At 39.8% G+C, this 17,605-nt stretch overlaps 1 protein-coding gene and 2 pseudogenes across 1 annotated transcript; 1 reads left to right on the forward strand and 2 right to left on the reverse strand.

Moving 5' to 3' along the window:
* Positions 1–36: 36 nt before the first annotated feature.
* Positions 37–4,133, reverse strand: LOC139882627 (glutathione hydrolase 3-like; annotated as a pseudogene).
* Positions 4,134–5,543: 1,410 nt separating this feature from the next.
* Positions 5,544–12,917, reverse strand: LOC139882628 (uncharacterized; annotated as a pseudogene).
* A 1,714-nt stretch (positions 12,918–14,631) lies between these two features.
* On the forward strand, positions 14,632–15,084 carry LOC139882629 (uncharacterized). The gene has a single exon (XM_071866913.1). It carries the CDS (start codon positions 14,632–14,634, stop codon positions 15,082–15,084), a length of 453 nt encoding a protein of 150 aa, XP_071723014.1.
* The last annotated feature ends 2,521 nt before the right edge of the window (positions 15,085–17,605 follow it).

Raw genomic sequence — 17,605 nt, forward strand, 5'->3', positions numbered from 1 at the left:
AGCAATGAGTTGTTTCAAGCCATTGTATGCCAAGGATCAGACAGCGGCTGGCTTGCCGTCCTTCCGAGGATCAGATACTGCAATGAGTGTTCCATGGAATGGCCGGACGTCGTTTCGACCCATTTTCCGGCCAAAATTGTCAAGGGACTGAACAACAAGCTGAGTAATTGCTCCTTCTGCTAGAGGATTTAGTTCATGGCCTCTCACCTTTAGGAACATTTTACTTTCCTCCAAAAGCTCAATGTGGTCACCATCAATCACAGTCCAGTTCTCATAAGAAACCACATTTGGAATCAGCTGTACATAAAAATGAATCCTCTTGGAATATTACTAATAGTGTGTGATTAATTTCATGTCTAACTGTGATTAACTTGAATAACCAACCTGGTGGTAGATTCTTGGATTCTGAACAGCGGCTAAAGGTTCCATCCCTATAACAAAATAGTTAAGAAAAACTTGGGTTACCGCCGGAATGATGTTCATTCCGCCGCTCCCACCAATGGCTCCAGCAAAATGGCCATCCTGAGATTTGTAACAGAAGGATGTTATTCTTTGGAAGAAGTAATATTATGAAACTATTACTTGGTACCTTTGTAATGATGATGGGGAAGATAAAGGTCTCTTGTTCGGTTCTATAAAATTTGCTGGTGCTGGAGGAAGCATATCAGGGGATACCTCCGTCGGAACCGAGAAGTCGCCCATTTCATTGTTGACCAGAATTCCGGTGGACGGAGAGAGCACGCCGGACCCAAAAGGGTAATTTACCGTGGTAGTCATGGACACGGCATTTCGATCACCATCCACTATGCAGAAATGGCTAGTACCGTGATCTTCAAGCTGACTCCACCTGCCGGATAAACCAAGCTTGCTTCATTATCAAGGCAACCAAAAAAGTAGTTAATTTCGTCGATGTTTACTATTTACCGTACCTGTAATTATTATACTCTGGAGGAAAAGTGGTGTTGTCAAGTATCTTGTGTTGAATTAGCTTAGCATAAGATGGAGAAAGCATCTTCGATGTGACATTTGTAGCATCTACAAAATTAGGGTCGCCTAAGTTCATCCGAACTGCGAACATATGCTTCAATGCTTCAATCAGGCGATGAATACCAAGGTTTCCATTTGCAGAATTCGAGTTCCCATAGCTGTCAAAAATATTTAAACCTGCAAATTCCGAAATGGTGAAAATGCAATTCTATATGTTTTAGATGTAGAATCTTGAAAATATATTGCCATAGATAGACCTAGTGTTCCACTTGAAGGAGGCGGCATTCCATAAATAGTATAACCCATTACATTAGTAGCCATGGCTTCCATTACATGAACTTTATAATTCCTCAAATCATCCATGCTCAAAATTCCACCAGCTCGTTTCACATCCTCCACCATCTTCTCCCCGACAAATCCATCATAAAACGTCTCCGGCCCTTTCTCAGCCACTTCCTTGAGACTCTCAGCCAATTTTAGGTTATAGCAACTATCACCGGTTCGTAAAAATTCACCAGCCGGCGCAAAAACTTGCCGGAGGCCAGGGTCGTTGTTGATTATATCAGCATATTTAATTAAATAATTCCCAAGATAAGGAGCTATGACGAAACCATGTTTCACAAGTTTTACTGCGGGTAGGAAGAGTGTCTTCCAAGGCAAGCGACCGTGTTGCCTCCATGCTGCGTGGAGCCCAGCTATCTCGCCGGGAACTCCAATCGAAAGGGCTCCTCTATACTTGGCATCTTGTCTTTGTACATATCCTGTGTAGCAGAAAACGGAGCTGATTCTCTCATATCAAAAGCTTGAGCTTTACCAGTTTTCGAGTTTCAGACAATCATGAAAGCTCCTCCTCCAATTCCACTTGCCATTGGATTGACAACTCCAAGGCACAATGCAGTTGCCACTGTTGCATCAATAGCGTGGCCTCCTGCCTCTCAGCATGGATGCTCCAATTTCTGAGCATCGGCCATCATCAGCGGCGACGACTCCTTGTTCCGACTTAACAATGTCGGAATCATTGACCTTGATCTTCTCATTGTCGTATGAGTTTAGTAGCCAGCAAGATATTTCACCTTTGAATGTTACAAGGCCTACAACTGAAAAGTCAACCTCAAAATTTAGCAAGTACTAAAACTCAACAATAACAGAGGATCTGTGAACAATAGAAAATGAATCAATAACATTTTAATTAAAATTCTCATAAAAGAATTTCTTACAAGAAGTCATTGACTTTATTACTTTTATAAGAGTCCCAAAACAAATTTTAAGCTGGAGATTACAAAATTGATTACTCACAGAGTCACAGGCAATTAATTCATTTTTAAAGAAATAAAATTAGAAAACTGAAACAAAGAGAAGGCAGTTCAGAGGAAAAAAGATAGTTCAGTGAAATGATTGTAACAACAAAATCCGTCTATTAGTCAGTAATCATATACTTATATCTGAATTCTTAAGGAACAAAGTTAATTGTGTTAGCTCAAAATCCATGGCAAATTCATGATAAGATTGTATATATCCGATGATTCCAAGAACAAATTAAAGTAAAGTTGTACTATATGAATAATCCGGCCAATACTCATGACATGATTTTGAAAAAAAGAATGATCAGTAGAGTTTCCACTTCTGGCAATGTTTTAGGATTCTGTGATTTTGAAAAGTCAGAAGTGGAAATAAACAGTAGAGTTTACTGACCGGAAAAGGCTATAAATAGAAAGAGAGAAGAGAGAGCTATGTTCCTCCTCAAAGTCTTGTTTTTATTCTTCTCATAAACTGTTTTGGCCAAAAGTGGAGATTCCATTTCTCTGCTGCTAAAATTGCAGAGAGAAAGAGAGAGATTCTTCAGGTAAGTTGTGGTTGTTGCTAATTTGCTTGAATTTTGTTGGTTGTGGCTGACATGACAGGAGCCTTGTCTTTTTAGTATTTGAGGTTTTTACTTCACTTACGTCAAATGTGTTTCCTTTCACGATTGGTCATTGACGGAACGGAAACAGAATTTAAATTAATTACTTCATCTTATTCGTTAAAATTAAAATATGACGTGTTTCCTTAGGAATGGGTAATCTTGGAAATCAGTGCCCAATAATACAACCAAACTAATTTTCGATTCAACCAAAGTAGTTAGTACTACTAGTAGTAATTAATCAATGATGACAAATCCTTCCCTAACAATTTGTGTGCGCGGATTATCGTGATTGCCAGCAGCTATATTTGGTTAGTGGTTAGCAACTTGGTCAGTGAGTTGGAATAAAAAATTTGTTGTTTCGTTAGAATCAATCCAATTCGAATTAAATTGAAATTAACAAGATAGTGAAGCCATAAATACTACTGTAGGACATAACTTTACTGGAAAGAAATTAATAATTGGTATTGTCTAGCTGTTTACAAGTTACTAGTGATACTTCTACAAATTAGTAGTAGTCAAATTTCTGGGATTGGCCCCTCACCTGTCACGAAATCACATGGGAATAATCGAATAGATCATGATGGAATGTACTCCAGACACACGAAAAATACATCTCGAATTTTTTTCTTTCTTTCCTTTTTCTTTAGTTATATATGTGCAGATTAAATTTTATTTTATTATTTTTGTTATTAGAAGTAAATTATGTAGAACTAGAAGAAACGGTTAGAAATCATTGAAGATTTCAAAGAATAGTACTATGAATTAAGAGAGTCCAATCAGGAATCGGATTAAGATTTAAATTTCCTAAACTATATAAACCACACCTTTGCACGCAGCCAAGAAAGTCTCAATCGATTGAACGTCTCCTAATTTTTTTTCGCATATAGCTTGCTTGTGATCAGCAGCTAGTGTGTTCTCCAATCAATGGAGCATGAGAGGTTGATTCCAGATATCTCTCGACGCATCTTATCCTGAATCCCTTTGAAGTGTCGAAGAAGATTGAAACTTGTATCGAAAAATTTGTGTGACATGGTAACCGGAATCCGAAGATCTAATCTAGAGAGTACACAATATGGCTTAGTTATCGCATCACAGAGACACGGCAGTATAAATTTTGTTGATGACGAATTAGTTCCAGCCGCTAATACAGATATTGTCGGCGGTAAGGCAATTCTCCTGAGAGTCCAAGATCATGGGAAAGAGGGAATAATATTACAGCATCGGCTTTGAGATCCCTGGCCATTTATTGATTGCTTCGAGCAACGGCTTACTTCTTTATGGTAGGGCAGCGTCATTCGGTTGGGCCTATGACGGATTCTCTGTGTATAACCCTTTGACGAAGCATGGCCTAATGCTTTCTTGTCCAGAATATGTTTCAAGAGATTCTTAGATGGGTTTCGTCTTTGATGATGTCAAGAGACACTTCAAGATCATATGTTTTGCCACGTGTGATGATGATGTTAATGCACTTGGCATTTCAATGTTTTCGTCTGACACTTTGGAATGCTATGAAGACAGAGAAGAAAGTCTAGCCATAGCCGGAGAGTTTAGGGTAAGCATGTGTACACAGATCCCTCAAAAAATGTCTCATTCTGCTCAGATGGCAAACTGTACATCCTAGGTCCAGGTGATCCGTGGACGACACGTCTAGGTTATTTGATGGTTTATGACACTGAAGCATTCTGTCAACAAGGTGGTTGAGTTGAACCATACAATCGGATTGGCATTCGCATGGCGGTCGGAAGGAAAAGTTTGGGGCTGCTTTCACCATGGAGAAAAGTTGGAGATCCGTGTTCTCCAATAAGAGGCTAGGATTTGGAAGGTAATCCAAAAATAGGCCGTTCCGAATTGCGTGAAGCTATCGAAAAAATACCCGAGTCACTACCCAAGTACTGGACCTTTCGAGATTTTAAGCTAATGCCCGTTGGCTTTAATGAAGATTTGCAGACGTTGTACATTAAGCTCTATTAGTTTGGATACTAAGAGCTTGTCATTGCTCTGGATTGATCATGCTCGGATTGAAACTCTTCCAAAGACTGGATAGGTATTTCCCACACCAGACGGTACGATCTCAACAACAGGGGAAACAACTGGACATCTTCCCCTTTTGTTTAAACCAGTTGACATGTCTCACCTTCTGAAGCAGAAAAATAATCATCTGATCCCATCTGCAATTGATTAATTTAGCATATTTATGATCATACAAGCAATATCTTTTATCCCATGTATACAATTGATGTTTAACCTAGTTTACCCCTTTTTTTTTCTAGACTCTTACAAATCCAAGAGGACGTATAATGAGCTATAATATGAAGTTTTGTTTTGAGTTGGTGTAGTTACTTGCGCAAGTGGGATTGTTCAAAATCAAGCTGGGATTTATAAAGATTTCGAATCTTGAAAATACTGATAAAAAATTGTACAACAATCCAAGTACAATGAATGAATGTATATATTCTACGTAAATTGTATTCATTTTATCGAAGCTACAAATAAGAGTTGTTTACATTATCATGTCTCCCACTAACTCTATCCTGTGCACCTCTTCTGACTATTTTTTAGTATATCAAAACAGAGAACAAAAGCATAACTAGGTTATGAAAATAAAAATTTTATACCCTATAATCTATCTAATTGGTGGTGTGGGGCACACCTTTCACGACTGCCAAAACACATCAGGATCCTTGCTATAAACAGAGGGATCCTGGATTTCCTGGTTAGCGACGTGGTAGTCGATGAGACGAGCTTGGACAACTTTACACAAAACGAGTGCTGAAGGAAGAACCCACCATTCACTTTCATCCCTGGATCAGACCACAAACACGAGCATGAATTATAAGATCTAAATGAGAATTAGTAGCTATAGTGGTCCATGTGAGAGCTTACATGCTAAAATTCCAGGATTGAAAGTTTGGATGTTTTTTACTTGAATGTGTCTTATAGTTTATAAATCCGCAAATGAGGGCGACGCCCTGCACATTAAAGATAATCGATGAGTGCATTGGCAATATAAGATCATTAATATTTGTTAAAATATTAATAATTGGGATGAAAAGCACTTACAACATTGATCAACGATGTGATATTCCAAAGAGCATAAACACGTGATGGACCGGCTGACTGTCGCGGTCCATGGCTAAACAAAGCAGTGATTCCGGCAGGAAACGGAAATAGTAAACCAAAAGGAAGGATAAATAAAACTAAGACGAAATCCAGGGTTGAAATTGAGTATAGCTGTAGCAAAGTAAGCAAGACTAAGCTAACATCTCCAAGAAGTAATACAGAGATGACCAAACCAACAAGATCCTGCAATGTGCCGAAGAAATGGAATGTAAATAGACTACAGTAGAAGTCCAAAAGAGGAAACATTCAACAAATGTGATATAAGTGTTATGCTTACCTGATGACCAACTGGTTTAGTGTTATTGAGAAGGAAAGAGAAGGGGTAACATATCGATCGCTTATTTTTAAATGTCTGTAAGCTCTCAGTGTCCAGAATCCCAACAGACATTCTTTTGTGTGTGGTTCCTGGATAATTTAATGCATTTCTTCTATGATGATCGTTCAAACTACAAAAATTCCAACAGAGGATTACCAAACTTGTATCTAAATAAAACCACTACAATCAGTGGGGAAACAAGGGATTTTTGTTGTGGGGGAGCAAAGATTCATTTTTTTCATTAAAAAAATATATTGATGGTACCCAAGGACAAGAATTTACCATGGCCGATACTCAGGTTCTAAAGATCCATCTTCATCTTCACTTATTGGCGGCAAACCATCTTTCCTATCAATGGCATACACCACCAGCCCGAACTGGCAATATGAAGACGACGTAGGCTGAAACCAAGCTAGTTCAACGTGTACACCATACGTACATAAAGTAGGGTGTGCATGTGTTTCAAGCCAATTGATAATAAGACCGAAAGTATTTTTTAAGTGTCCACGGCGAACTAAGCGCAGTTGAGCATTTAGACCAGCTATTAGCCGGTACCATATGGTTGGGGGAACAGCCTGGAGAAACACAAATTTGATCAAAATCACCAACATAGAGTACTTTTAAGTACTTTAGAACTGATAGAAATAGCTAACCTGACTCATGAGGCTAGTTAGAATATTATCACTGTGAAGAGTGAAAGGAGCAGAATAACTCCCATCCCCTCCGAAGACTATAGACATCGGAAACCTTTGAAGAAGCGGAGGAGGAAGATCGTCTCTCTTTTCATCTCCTCCAAGGAAAAAATCTACATATGCAAGCATTAGGTCAGGAGTTGCAGCTACCTGTCGCGTGAGTGAATGATAAGGTCAGAAAGTTGTCATTAACAGTAGGAATGAACATTACTGAGTTTTAATGCTAAATTAACACACTAATGTTGCAAAAGCCAAGAAAGTCCAGCCAAACTGGATTGTAGAACAACAATATTTGTGGAAGAAACAAACCTTAATCCCTTCATAAAGAGCTCGAGAACGGCAAGAACGCATGCAAGAATGATCATACTCTGACCGAACGAATTCGCGAAGCAGTTGCAACTTCTTCTTTCGACGGTGTTGTAACCAGGACCATGCAAGTGGATATGCAAGGATAGTAAGACTACTATAAATCGATCCCTCCCACCACTGATAAGCAGCTAAGCTGTTAATCTCATCAATAAATCTATTGAATGCGTCCTCATACCTGTTATGCAAAGGACAAAGCTTTAAGAACTTTGCAAATAAAAACTAAGGCATCATCATTCATCTCACGCCAATGAACAAAGGAACAGGCTTACACAATTTCCAACACTTGTTCTGGAGGAGAGTGAGGTAAATGCCAAGGTTCACTGATAGTATTTGGTCCCATTAAATACATTCTGTGCACATGTGTTTGAGATTCCTCGTTTCTATTTGTTTCTAACACCTGAAAACCCAATTTTAATCACTGATAAAATTGAGTTATATGATGTGCTAAAAAAAGAATGAATTAAATTGAATTATAAAAGCGCAGAATGCTCGATTGCTTCACACGTTACAAATATAAAATATTCAGACATCACTGTGCCAGAAGAGATCATCAAAACAGTGCACGTAATTTTTCCTTAAAAAAAGAGCAAAAAAAAAAATCTTACCTCATTCAATGACTCCAAGAACGGAAAGGAATGGTCCATCCTAGCACTACGACGAGTAGGCGCAAGAGTAGGCATTTCATCCCCGCCAACATATTTCATTCGTGCAACACTAAGAACCAGAGCTAGCAATATAAGGAGAACCAGGAGGATAAGACCAAATAACCATGGTCCCCCAAATGTATCTACTAATTCTTCAAAAGCTGTATAACAATTAGGCATGTGAAATCTATCAGAACTGCACTTGTATGGGCAAGGACTTTCACCAACGCCACCTGCATTGAATGTGACAATATTACATATATCAAAATAAAATCTTTATATGAGTCATAAGATAAGAAACAAGCCCTTTACAGCCCACTACCATATAAGCTCAAGTCAAATTTTAAGTGTCAAATAACACTGAATAAATACCTCGGACAGTAATATATAAAGCACGGCGTGGAAGCTCACTAGACGGGCATTTCTGACAAAGGGCTTTATCAGATCCACTGACATTCTTGAAAGTCCCAAGTGGGCATTCCTGCAGAAAAGTTTACAATTCGCGTGAATAGCTATTACAGATAGTTTTATCAAAAAAAAACTTTATAACCAGAGCACAATTCAACTAAAACTTCAGTTTCTTTTATCCAAAGTCTCAATCTTTTAGACATAACATGAAACAATAAAAAGCATAGGTACCTCGCAAAATGTACCATAAAGCCCCTTTGGGCAGGGCTTTCCAGTAACAGTCCCATTTTCCCCAGCACGACCCTGGCCGCTGCCTAAACCCCCCCTGCCAAATGGAAGATGATATCAGATAGCCATTTGTTATAGAAAAATACTTTATCTTTGTCCCCATGGGAAAAAACCACAGGATGCATTTTGTGAGGGCTTTCAGAGAAACATACAAAGTATCCTTTAATGACTTAAAAAAGGATATGGTGGGCTTAACCACAGGATATGTTCATACAGAAGTAGCAAAAACTAGTAACTTTCAATATGTACTTCAATATATGCAAATACCTCGTGTTGATGCTCCCATTCACGCTTGACAGGGGAAAATAATCATCGCCGGTAGGTATATTTGACCAATGGAAGTGAACTCTTCCACCACCTCCGCCACCTCCGCCATAGGGACTGCCATGTCCTCCAACAGTTGAGATAGTGGAAGAAACGCCAAGTGTCAAAGTATGAACAAACAAAAGAATGGTTCCACCAGAGCCACCCCCAGGCCCACTATTTGAAACGGCTTTACCATCTTGCTTTTTAATATCCTCTCCAAAGCTCTCTCCATCAGCTCTCAATGATCCATAAACCAACAAGCTTGACAGTGAGTGCTCAAGTGAACCCATCACTGTTCAAGGGTAGAATTAATGTCATGATCAAAGCTCTGAATTGTTGGTAAAGATAAAAATAATAAAAATAAATAAATAATAACAATACTGATTTGGGAATTTTTTGGAGTTATCTGCCAACGTATACACACCTATAATTCCGCCCCCAGCAGTTGAACCGGCTAGACTGTTATCTCCACTACCACTACCTAATTCACAAGGAAAATTAGCATCTCCATACACAATTCCACCTTCAATCATGCTCCCATTAAAATAACCATCCCCGCCTTTGCCACCGTGCCCACCACCACCACCACCACCACTCTCGGCAACTTTCCCTCGACCCACACCTCCAGCACAGCCTGCATGCAATCAACACTTCAACAGTAAAGAGCAACGTACAATCCATAGAAGACGAACTTGCATCCAAATAAATGAATTTTAATTAAGTTATTAATTATTACTAGCATAAAAAAGAGAATAAAACTTACCAAGCCCAGAAGCACTTATTACTGCAGAAGAGTGCACAGCTACAGTTCTAACCCTATGAAAGTGAACCACAGATCCGGTTATTGTACCCTCTGCATTAAGGTCTTCAACTCGACAGATCTGCATGTCCAAATAAAGCTAACTATTTGTAACTTTCTAAGAAACTGAAAACCAGAGCCCTAAATGAAACATACCCTAATTTAACCAAGTAAGAACTGATGCTCAATCTTGCAAATGGGATGAATCACCTGAAGAGTGAAGGACAACGAGGAGTTAACATTACAATCTTCAGGCGGATGAAGTAGTTCCACAGGGCAATCCTGGAGTTCACAATATAGCCGTGGTGTCCTAGCAGTACTCAGAGGTAAATATTCAACTGGAAAAATAATGGCCATAGTATGTGTAACAAATTCAACAACTTACGTATCATTATCGCTGCCATCCCTCAAGGGACCTTGCAGAACTGATCCTTGACCAAGCTTCATGTTAGAAGACAACATTTAAACATCAGTTATGCCGATATGAAGTTCTAATTGTATTCATATAGTATATATTTCAAAATACGAAGTTATCAGAGATAGCATAAAAACAAATGTGCTGGTTTAAGAAAAAAGTAATCAGCAACAATTAAACAGTCCAAGCAAGCCATAAGGACAAAAATATATGAACCACCACGTGAAACATTAAATGTGCTAAAGAGTTAAAATAAGATACTCTTGTTAGCTTACATTGACGGCAACAAATAGTGACAGAACTAGTCGTTGTGCCTCAATCACATCCCCTGGTCCAGACAAATTTAAATATCCTTGTCCATGGACCCCTAAATTTGCATTAGAATGTATGACAGATGACTCCTGAGCCAAATGCAAAAATAACATTTAAGTAGAACAGTCTCACTTTTTGTAAACCAGAGAACTAAACGGAAGGTGAGTACAATACCCTGAGAACTACTAAATTGCTGGCCTCAAGCAAGGATGTCGCCACTAGACCATCATTGCCACCATCAATAAGCACTTTAGAATTCCACATCAAGTGCATTTTCACAGACATTCGAAGAGCCCCATAAATCTAAATTAATATAGAAATTGATACTTATTAGAAATAGAAACCTAACATTCTAATGCAAACCTTCAACTCTATAAGGAAATAAACGAAGAAAAATTGAATGCCGCTTGCCTTGATAACAGAGTCACTCATTAGAAGCTCTTCTGCCATTAACTCAAACACTGATGTCGCATAATGTGAAAGCCCGAAACTCAAAATAGCGGAACATGACAAGTGAATTTTCCCTCGAACCTGATGATGTAAATTAACATGCAATGTGAGAACTAAAACCTTTAAGACATGAATACTGTTTAAATAAGATAGAAGAGCTCCCAAAAAAAAATTTAAGACCTGAACACGACTCCAAAACAAAGGAACAGAAGCTTTGGCATGATTCTGAACGTAGACATTAGTCCAAAGTGGCTGTTTAGGAAACTCTAACAGAAGCGTGTCGGTGCTTGTTGACCTATTATGATTGCTGACAATAAGACTCCGGGGTACGGCATCGTAGTATGTCCCTGCAGCACCTGCATTTTCCGGGCAGCCATAACTTTCCCCACCTGCAAACAAAATGATGACATTGTGATAAGCAGAATTCTATCACCACATAAATGATAAACCCTAAAACTTAAACAGATTTGTTTCATTAACCCAACAGAAAGTCTAAAATGCCAACGCTATATGATACGGAAGGCATACCATGGACAAAAAATTGTGAGTCATCATGTCTGCTGAAAACATCTATGGAAATGCGTCCACCACCGCCTCCAGCAAAACCATCACCCCCGGATGCACTTATCTTCCCACTTCCGATCCTGTTGTACACAGAAGTTTATTATGAGCTATCAGATCGTTAGGCCATTCTCACAAAGGGTAGAAACCAGGAGATTCTTTTTAGCTCTCGGAAAGAAACAGAAGGAGAAGATTCAATAGTCTGAGATGAACTTCTCGATCAGCAAATTTATCAACCATCAACTTCATGTTGAATTTTTTAGTTGCCAAACGTCAGGATTCAGAACTGACTAAAAGCATTCCAAACAATTCACACACATGAATGATACACTGAACATTTCTGTGCCAAACCAAGGATATCTAAGAAGACACATGCTGGAACTCAATCCTAATTAGAACCTACTATTCAGTATAACAAATAAATACCAGCAGCATTGTGAAAGAAATAATTTACTTCCAACTATGCCAGACCGGACAACATGCATAAATGAATACCACGACATGCAGAGTGAAGATAATTACTTACATTCTACGAGCCTTGATATGGATGCTCCCACCAGAGCCTCCACCGCCTTTTAAGCCACCGGCACCGCCATTAGCCACCAAACTGCCATTGAACTCGATCAAACCATCTATAAATAGACCAATTCTCCCTCCTCCTTCACCCCCATAATCCTCCTCTTTACTGGTAGTTCCCCCCTTGCTTCCATAACTCCACGGATGGTCCAAGTCCAACCACGAGTATGCATCTCCTCCCCACACGTCATCGGGCAGCGCCGTATTATCCGTCATGCAGCTCGCTCCCCTCCCTCCATGACCACCACCGGAACCCTGCACACCAGACGGCCTCCCGCTCGTCTGTGCGGGAGGCTCACCAGCTAATCCAGTAACGTTCAAAATTGAATTAACCCCGAATGTTGCGTCGGTAGCATTAACGGACAAAGTCCCGGCAACTATACTTGCGTTTTCACCCAAAGTGAATTGATCCGTTAGGTTGATGGTGATCGAACAGCCTAGTACTGGACATGCCAAAACGACGCCTGGGCGTATATGAAGGCTCCCATTTCCACCGATATAAACATCCTTGGAGAAGTTTAAGCTTGAACTCAGCTCGCAGCTGCTGTTTAGTGAGCCGATTCCTCGGAGGTCCTCAACACAGGTCAACGTCGGAGGATGCGGCGGTGTTGGCGGAGGAGGAGGTGACGGCGGCGAGTAATCACCGTGAAAGTTTAAAAAATCGGAGTCCTCCACCGACAATTCATCACCACTTGAATCAACAGAGCTTGTAGAGAATACTGACGCGACCAGAATACAGATAACCAGAGTGTGTGAATAAATTGGAGCCATTATTAAGAGATTAGAAGGTTCATTTCTCTTATACACAAAACATTCATACGAAAGGAATAAGAAATTCAAGTGAGTTGACTCAACTGAGTTGCCGATTGCACGTAGCTGAGCTGAGATGTTTTGTGTTGTTGTGTATAGGTGACAATTCCGGGAATCTGTTTAGCTTTCGGAGGAGGATAGATAATAAAAAATAAAAAAACGAGTCTTGGAAAAAAGGAAAGGAAAGTGAGTAGAGAAGGGAAGTATAAATAGGTAAGAGAAGTCATGAGTCGTGTCACGTGCATGCCACGTGCGTGATTGTGAGGCGTTTTTCCAATCTACCACCTGCTTCATTACTCTTCAGCCACGTCTAGCCATCTAGATACACACACGAGCTTGTATTTTAATTTTTTGAGTGAGATGTGAGCCCATATACAAAATGGAGATGACGGAAAATTAAATAAATAATAAGCGCCAATATTAATTTGATACTTATAATTTACAGTATAAAATTAACTGATTTAATCCCTAACTTACCGAAATCTAATGGTAACAATATTACCGAGTTCACTATTTCGGCTCGGAGATATGATTCATCTACTTGAGAATTTCTCTTATTTTCTTTTATCACAAAAGAGAGATTCAATCTCTTATGTCTACTTGTTAATCCTCTAAAAAAAATATCTTATGTCTGCAGAGTTCCAACACTACTTGAAGATCAAACTCCTCGCCCATACACAACTGTCCTTTATTCATTTAATCTCTTGAAAAAAATCCCAGAAACCTACAATCAAACTCAAGAATCTGTCTCTCAATCTCTGTTGGTGCAAACTGCCTGTGCTACTAACCCGTGCTTGAAGATTGTGTTGACACAGGTCTGCGATAGTTTCACTTGGTTGGCTATTTTCGTCAAATCCAAGCTCTTCCAGAATATATGATTCGATCCTCCAGAACAAGCCAGAATGGGAAACTAGTTATTGGAGAATCCTGGTTGATTCGATCATGTTTTGATGGTGATTCGATGTGATTTGAAGTATTACTTAGTTTCCTTGTTGGAAAAGGAAACTGCTTATCAAAAGGGAAGTCAACCGGCAGAAAGAATTCTCTTGTGTATCAATCCCTATTCAGCAGGGATTCGATTTGAAGGTGATTGCCGAATTAAATAGGAAGATCCTGATTTGATTCTTCAAGGTTTGCAGCAGTATAAAAGCAAGACGAAGTGACAAACCGATTAAGGACTTTTCACCTTCTTCATTGTGATTAAACGAGAGCACTCATCAAACTTTAGAGAGTTATTTTTACAGTGCATTGCATTTGCAACACCTGTAATCTGAAAGAGGGTTACAGCAAGTCCTTGTCCGTTTGGTAAGGCACATCGTGTAAGTCCTAGACTGTGTCTGTTTAGGCTGTGTGAGGTTGAGCGAGGAATACACTTAGTAAAATAAGAAGTAGGTTATAGACGAGAGAGTTGTAACCCGTGTACTGTCTTATTGTTACAAAGATAGTGGAATACCGTTTTACCTCTGGGCTAGGCCCCGCAGATGTGGGGAAACCGAACTGCGTAAACATATCGTGTGTTGCTTTAATTTCCGCACTGTGTTTTATCTTACTATGCTAACGTGCTTCTGTTAGCACACCTGTTGTTTAACCTGTCCTTACAATCAGTATAACTTTCAATCTCTATCAGAGCGGGATCGAGAAATCGTCTCGAGAAAAGATCTTACGAATACTGACCATGGAAGACAGGATAGAAGAAGGTGGCTCAACCACTCGACCTCCGTTGCTGATAGAGTCAAACTATGATTACTGGAAAAACAGGATGAAATGGTACCTGAAGAGTCAAGATGAGGCAATCTGGCGTGCTACACAGGTACTGTGGACACCCCCTACCGTGACTACAGAAGGTGTGGAGACAGTCAAGAGTGAGGATCGGTGGACAGTAGCAGAAACAATCACTTGTACAGCAAATAGTAAAGCCATTAGCATCATCCAATGTGTTGTACGTCCCAGTGTATACAAGATCATTCAAAACTTTGAAACTGCCAAGGAATCATGGGACGCTCTCCAGCTCACTTACGAAGGATCAAAATCAGTGAGACAATCCAAACTGCACATCATCTCTAACAGGTTAGATTCTCTTACTATGAAAGATGATGAAACCATTGCTGATTTTGAAAAGAATCTCTGATATATCGCTAATGAATATGCTGCTCTTGGCGAGGTAATACCTGAGTCCAAGCTGGTGAGGAAGGTGTTGATCTCACTTCCGGAGAAATTCAACTCAAAGATGGATGCAATCAGCGAATCCACTGAATTTAAGAATCTGCGCTTTGATGATCTGATGGGTAAACTCAGAACCCATGAAATGACATTGGCCATGAGGAACAGGGACAAGCCCAAAACGAAATCTGTTGCGTTCAGATCTGGTGTGGACGTTGTACCTGCTAGCACAGAGGAAGAACAGTCTATCCGCGATCAGATGGCTCTTTTAACCAAGAACATGGGAAGGATGTACAGGAAGTTTAACAAGCCAAAATTAAGAGAATATTCGTCCCCCAATGATCAGAAGAATAATCGAAACTTCCAGTCAAAAACTGAGCAAGGAGGAAACGGCCAAAGATTCAAGCAGGGAGAAACAAGTGAAGCTAGGACCAGACTCAAAAAGAAAAAAATTCAGTGTCATGAGTGTCAGGGTTTCGGCCATATTGCTGCAAAATGTGCAAACACACTCGAGAAACAGAAAAAATCCTTCATTTCTACATGGAGTGATGAAGAGACATCTGACGATAGGTCTGAAACAAGTGACAGTGGAAGTGAAATCGAGTTTCCAGCCTATAAAGCTTTCACAGCGCATGCCCCTGTAAATACAGGTTCTATAACGGTGCACACAAGATCTGTCAGCATAGATAAGTCACAAGATATCCTGGAATCAGAAGACGACTCGGATAGTGACGAGGAAGTAGATATACATACTGCATTCAAGGATCTCCTTGAAAAGATGAGTGAATCCCTTCGAATCAATCATCTCCTATCTGATGAAGTAGAGCAATTGAAGGAAGAGCGGCAAGACTTCGACAGAATAATAGAAAAATACGAGGGTGAGATCAAGCAGCTAAAGTCAGACTTAGCTGAATCTGAAAAGAAAGTTGAAGAAGCTAATCATGTCATTAAGAGATTCAACCAGGGAAAAGGAAAACTGGATGAGATTCTAACTAGTGCCACTCCAAAGAACAATATTTTCGGGATCGGACACAAAGCTTCAAAGACAGAAAAAGGAAACACCTCTGGGCACAAGAAAAGAGCAACGAAACACAGAATCATATGTCATTACTGTGACAAGCCTGGACACATCAGACCATGGTTCTATAAACGACAGAATGATATTTGAAGGCTAATCTCCACTTTCCCAAATAAATCTCCTAGAAAGAAGGTTGATGTTGTCAACCATCCTCAACCTAGGATCTGGGTCCCGAAAAAGGAATTGACGAGCCTCATGTGCAGATTTTCATCGAAGCATACAAGTGACTGGTACTTTGACAGTGGTTGCTCACAACATATGACAGGTGAAGAAGAACTATTAAAAAATATAGTGTTTAAACACAGGGGAACTGTCACCTATGGAGATGGAAGTTCAAATTCCATAATCGGAGAAGGAAGTCTGCCAGTATCATCGAGGGCCAAAATAAAAAATGTACTTTTGGTGGAAGGACTTAAACATAATCTGATTAGCATAGCACAAATATGCGATGAGGACTGTGAAGTCAGATTCACCAAACACGGTTGCAAGGTGCTCAATAGTGAAGAAGCAGTGGCAATGACAGGAACACGGCAGCCCGACAACACCTACACTTTGAATGAAGACATAAAGTGTCTGAAGACCAGCACCGAAAATCTTCAAACGTGGCATTAGAAACTTGGGCATCTAAGTTACAGAAAACTAATGGATCTATCTAAAACTGGATCTGTGTCAGGACTACCTGTGCTCACACATAACCCTGACATCACATGTGGAGACTGTTAACTGGGAAAGCAGACTAAAAAGAAGCATTCCAAAGTTCCTTTCATCACCACAGAAAGGCCTCTACAACTTCTACATATAGACCTGATGGGGCCTATGCAAACTCCAAGCCTGGGAGGTATGTCTTATGTGTTTGTATGTGTTGATGATTTTTCCAGATTTACATGGGTGGCATTTCTTAAAGAAAAATCAGACGCCCCTAATGCCATCATAAAGTTGTGCACCAAGCTGAACAATGACAGACGCAACACAACCGAAACTATCACTCGAATCAGGAATGATCATGGAAAAGAATTTGAGAATGCTGTGGTAACTGCATTCTGTGAGCACAGTGGCATTAAACATGAGTTTTCAGCACCTATTACACCTCAACAGAATGGAGTCGTGGAGAGGAAAAATCGATCAATTACTGAAATGGCACGTACCATGATCCATGCTAAGAAACTCAGTTACAAGCTATGGGGAGAAGCTATGTCAACAGCCTGTTACATCATCAATAGAGTGCACCTATGACCACACACGAACAAGACACCATATGAGATCTGGAAACAGAAGAAGCCTTCGATCAAGTACTTCCATGAATTTGGCAGTTCATGTTACCTGTTAAAAGACAGAGAACCACGAAGAAAGCTCGACTCCAAAAGTGAAAGGGGAGTATTTATTGGTTATTCAGTTAATAGTAGAGCTTATC

This window comes from Rutidosis leptorrhynchoides, unplaced genomic scaffold (assembly GCF_046630445.1).
Source record: "Rutidosis leptorrhynchoides isolate AG116_Rl617_1_P2 unplaced genomic scaffold, CSIRO_AGI_Rlap_v1 contig293, whole genome shotgun sequence".
NCBI lineage: Eukaryota > Viridiplantae > Streptophyta > Magnoliopsida > Asterales > Asteraceae > Rutidosis > Rutidosis leptorrhynchoides.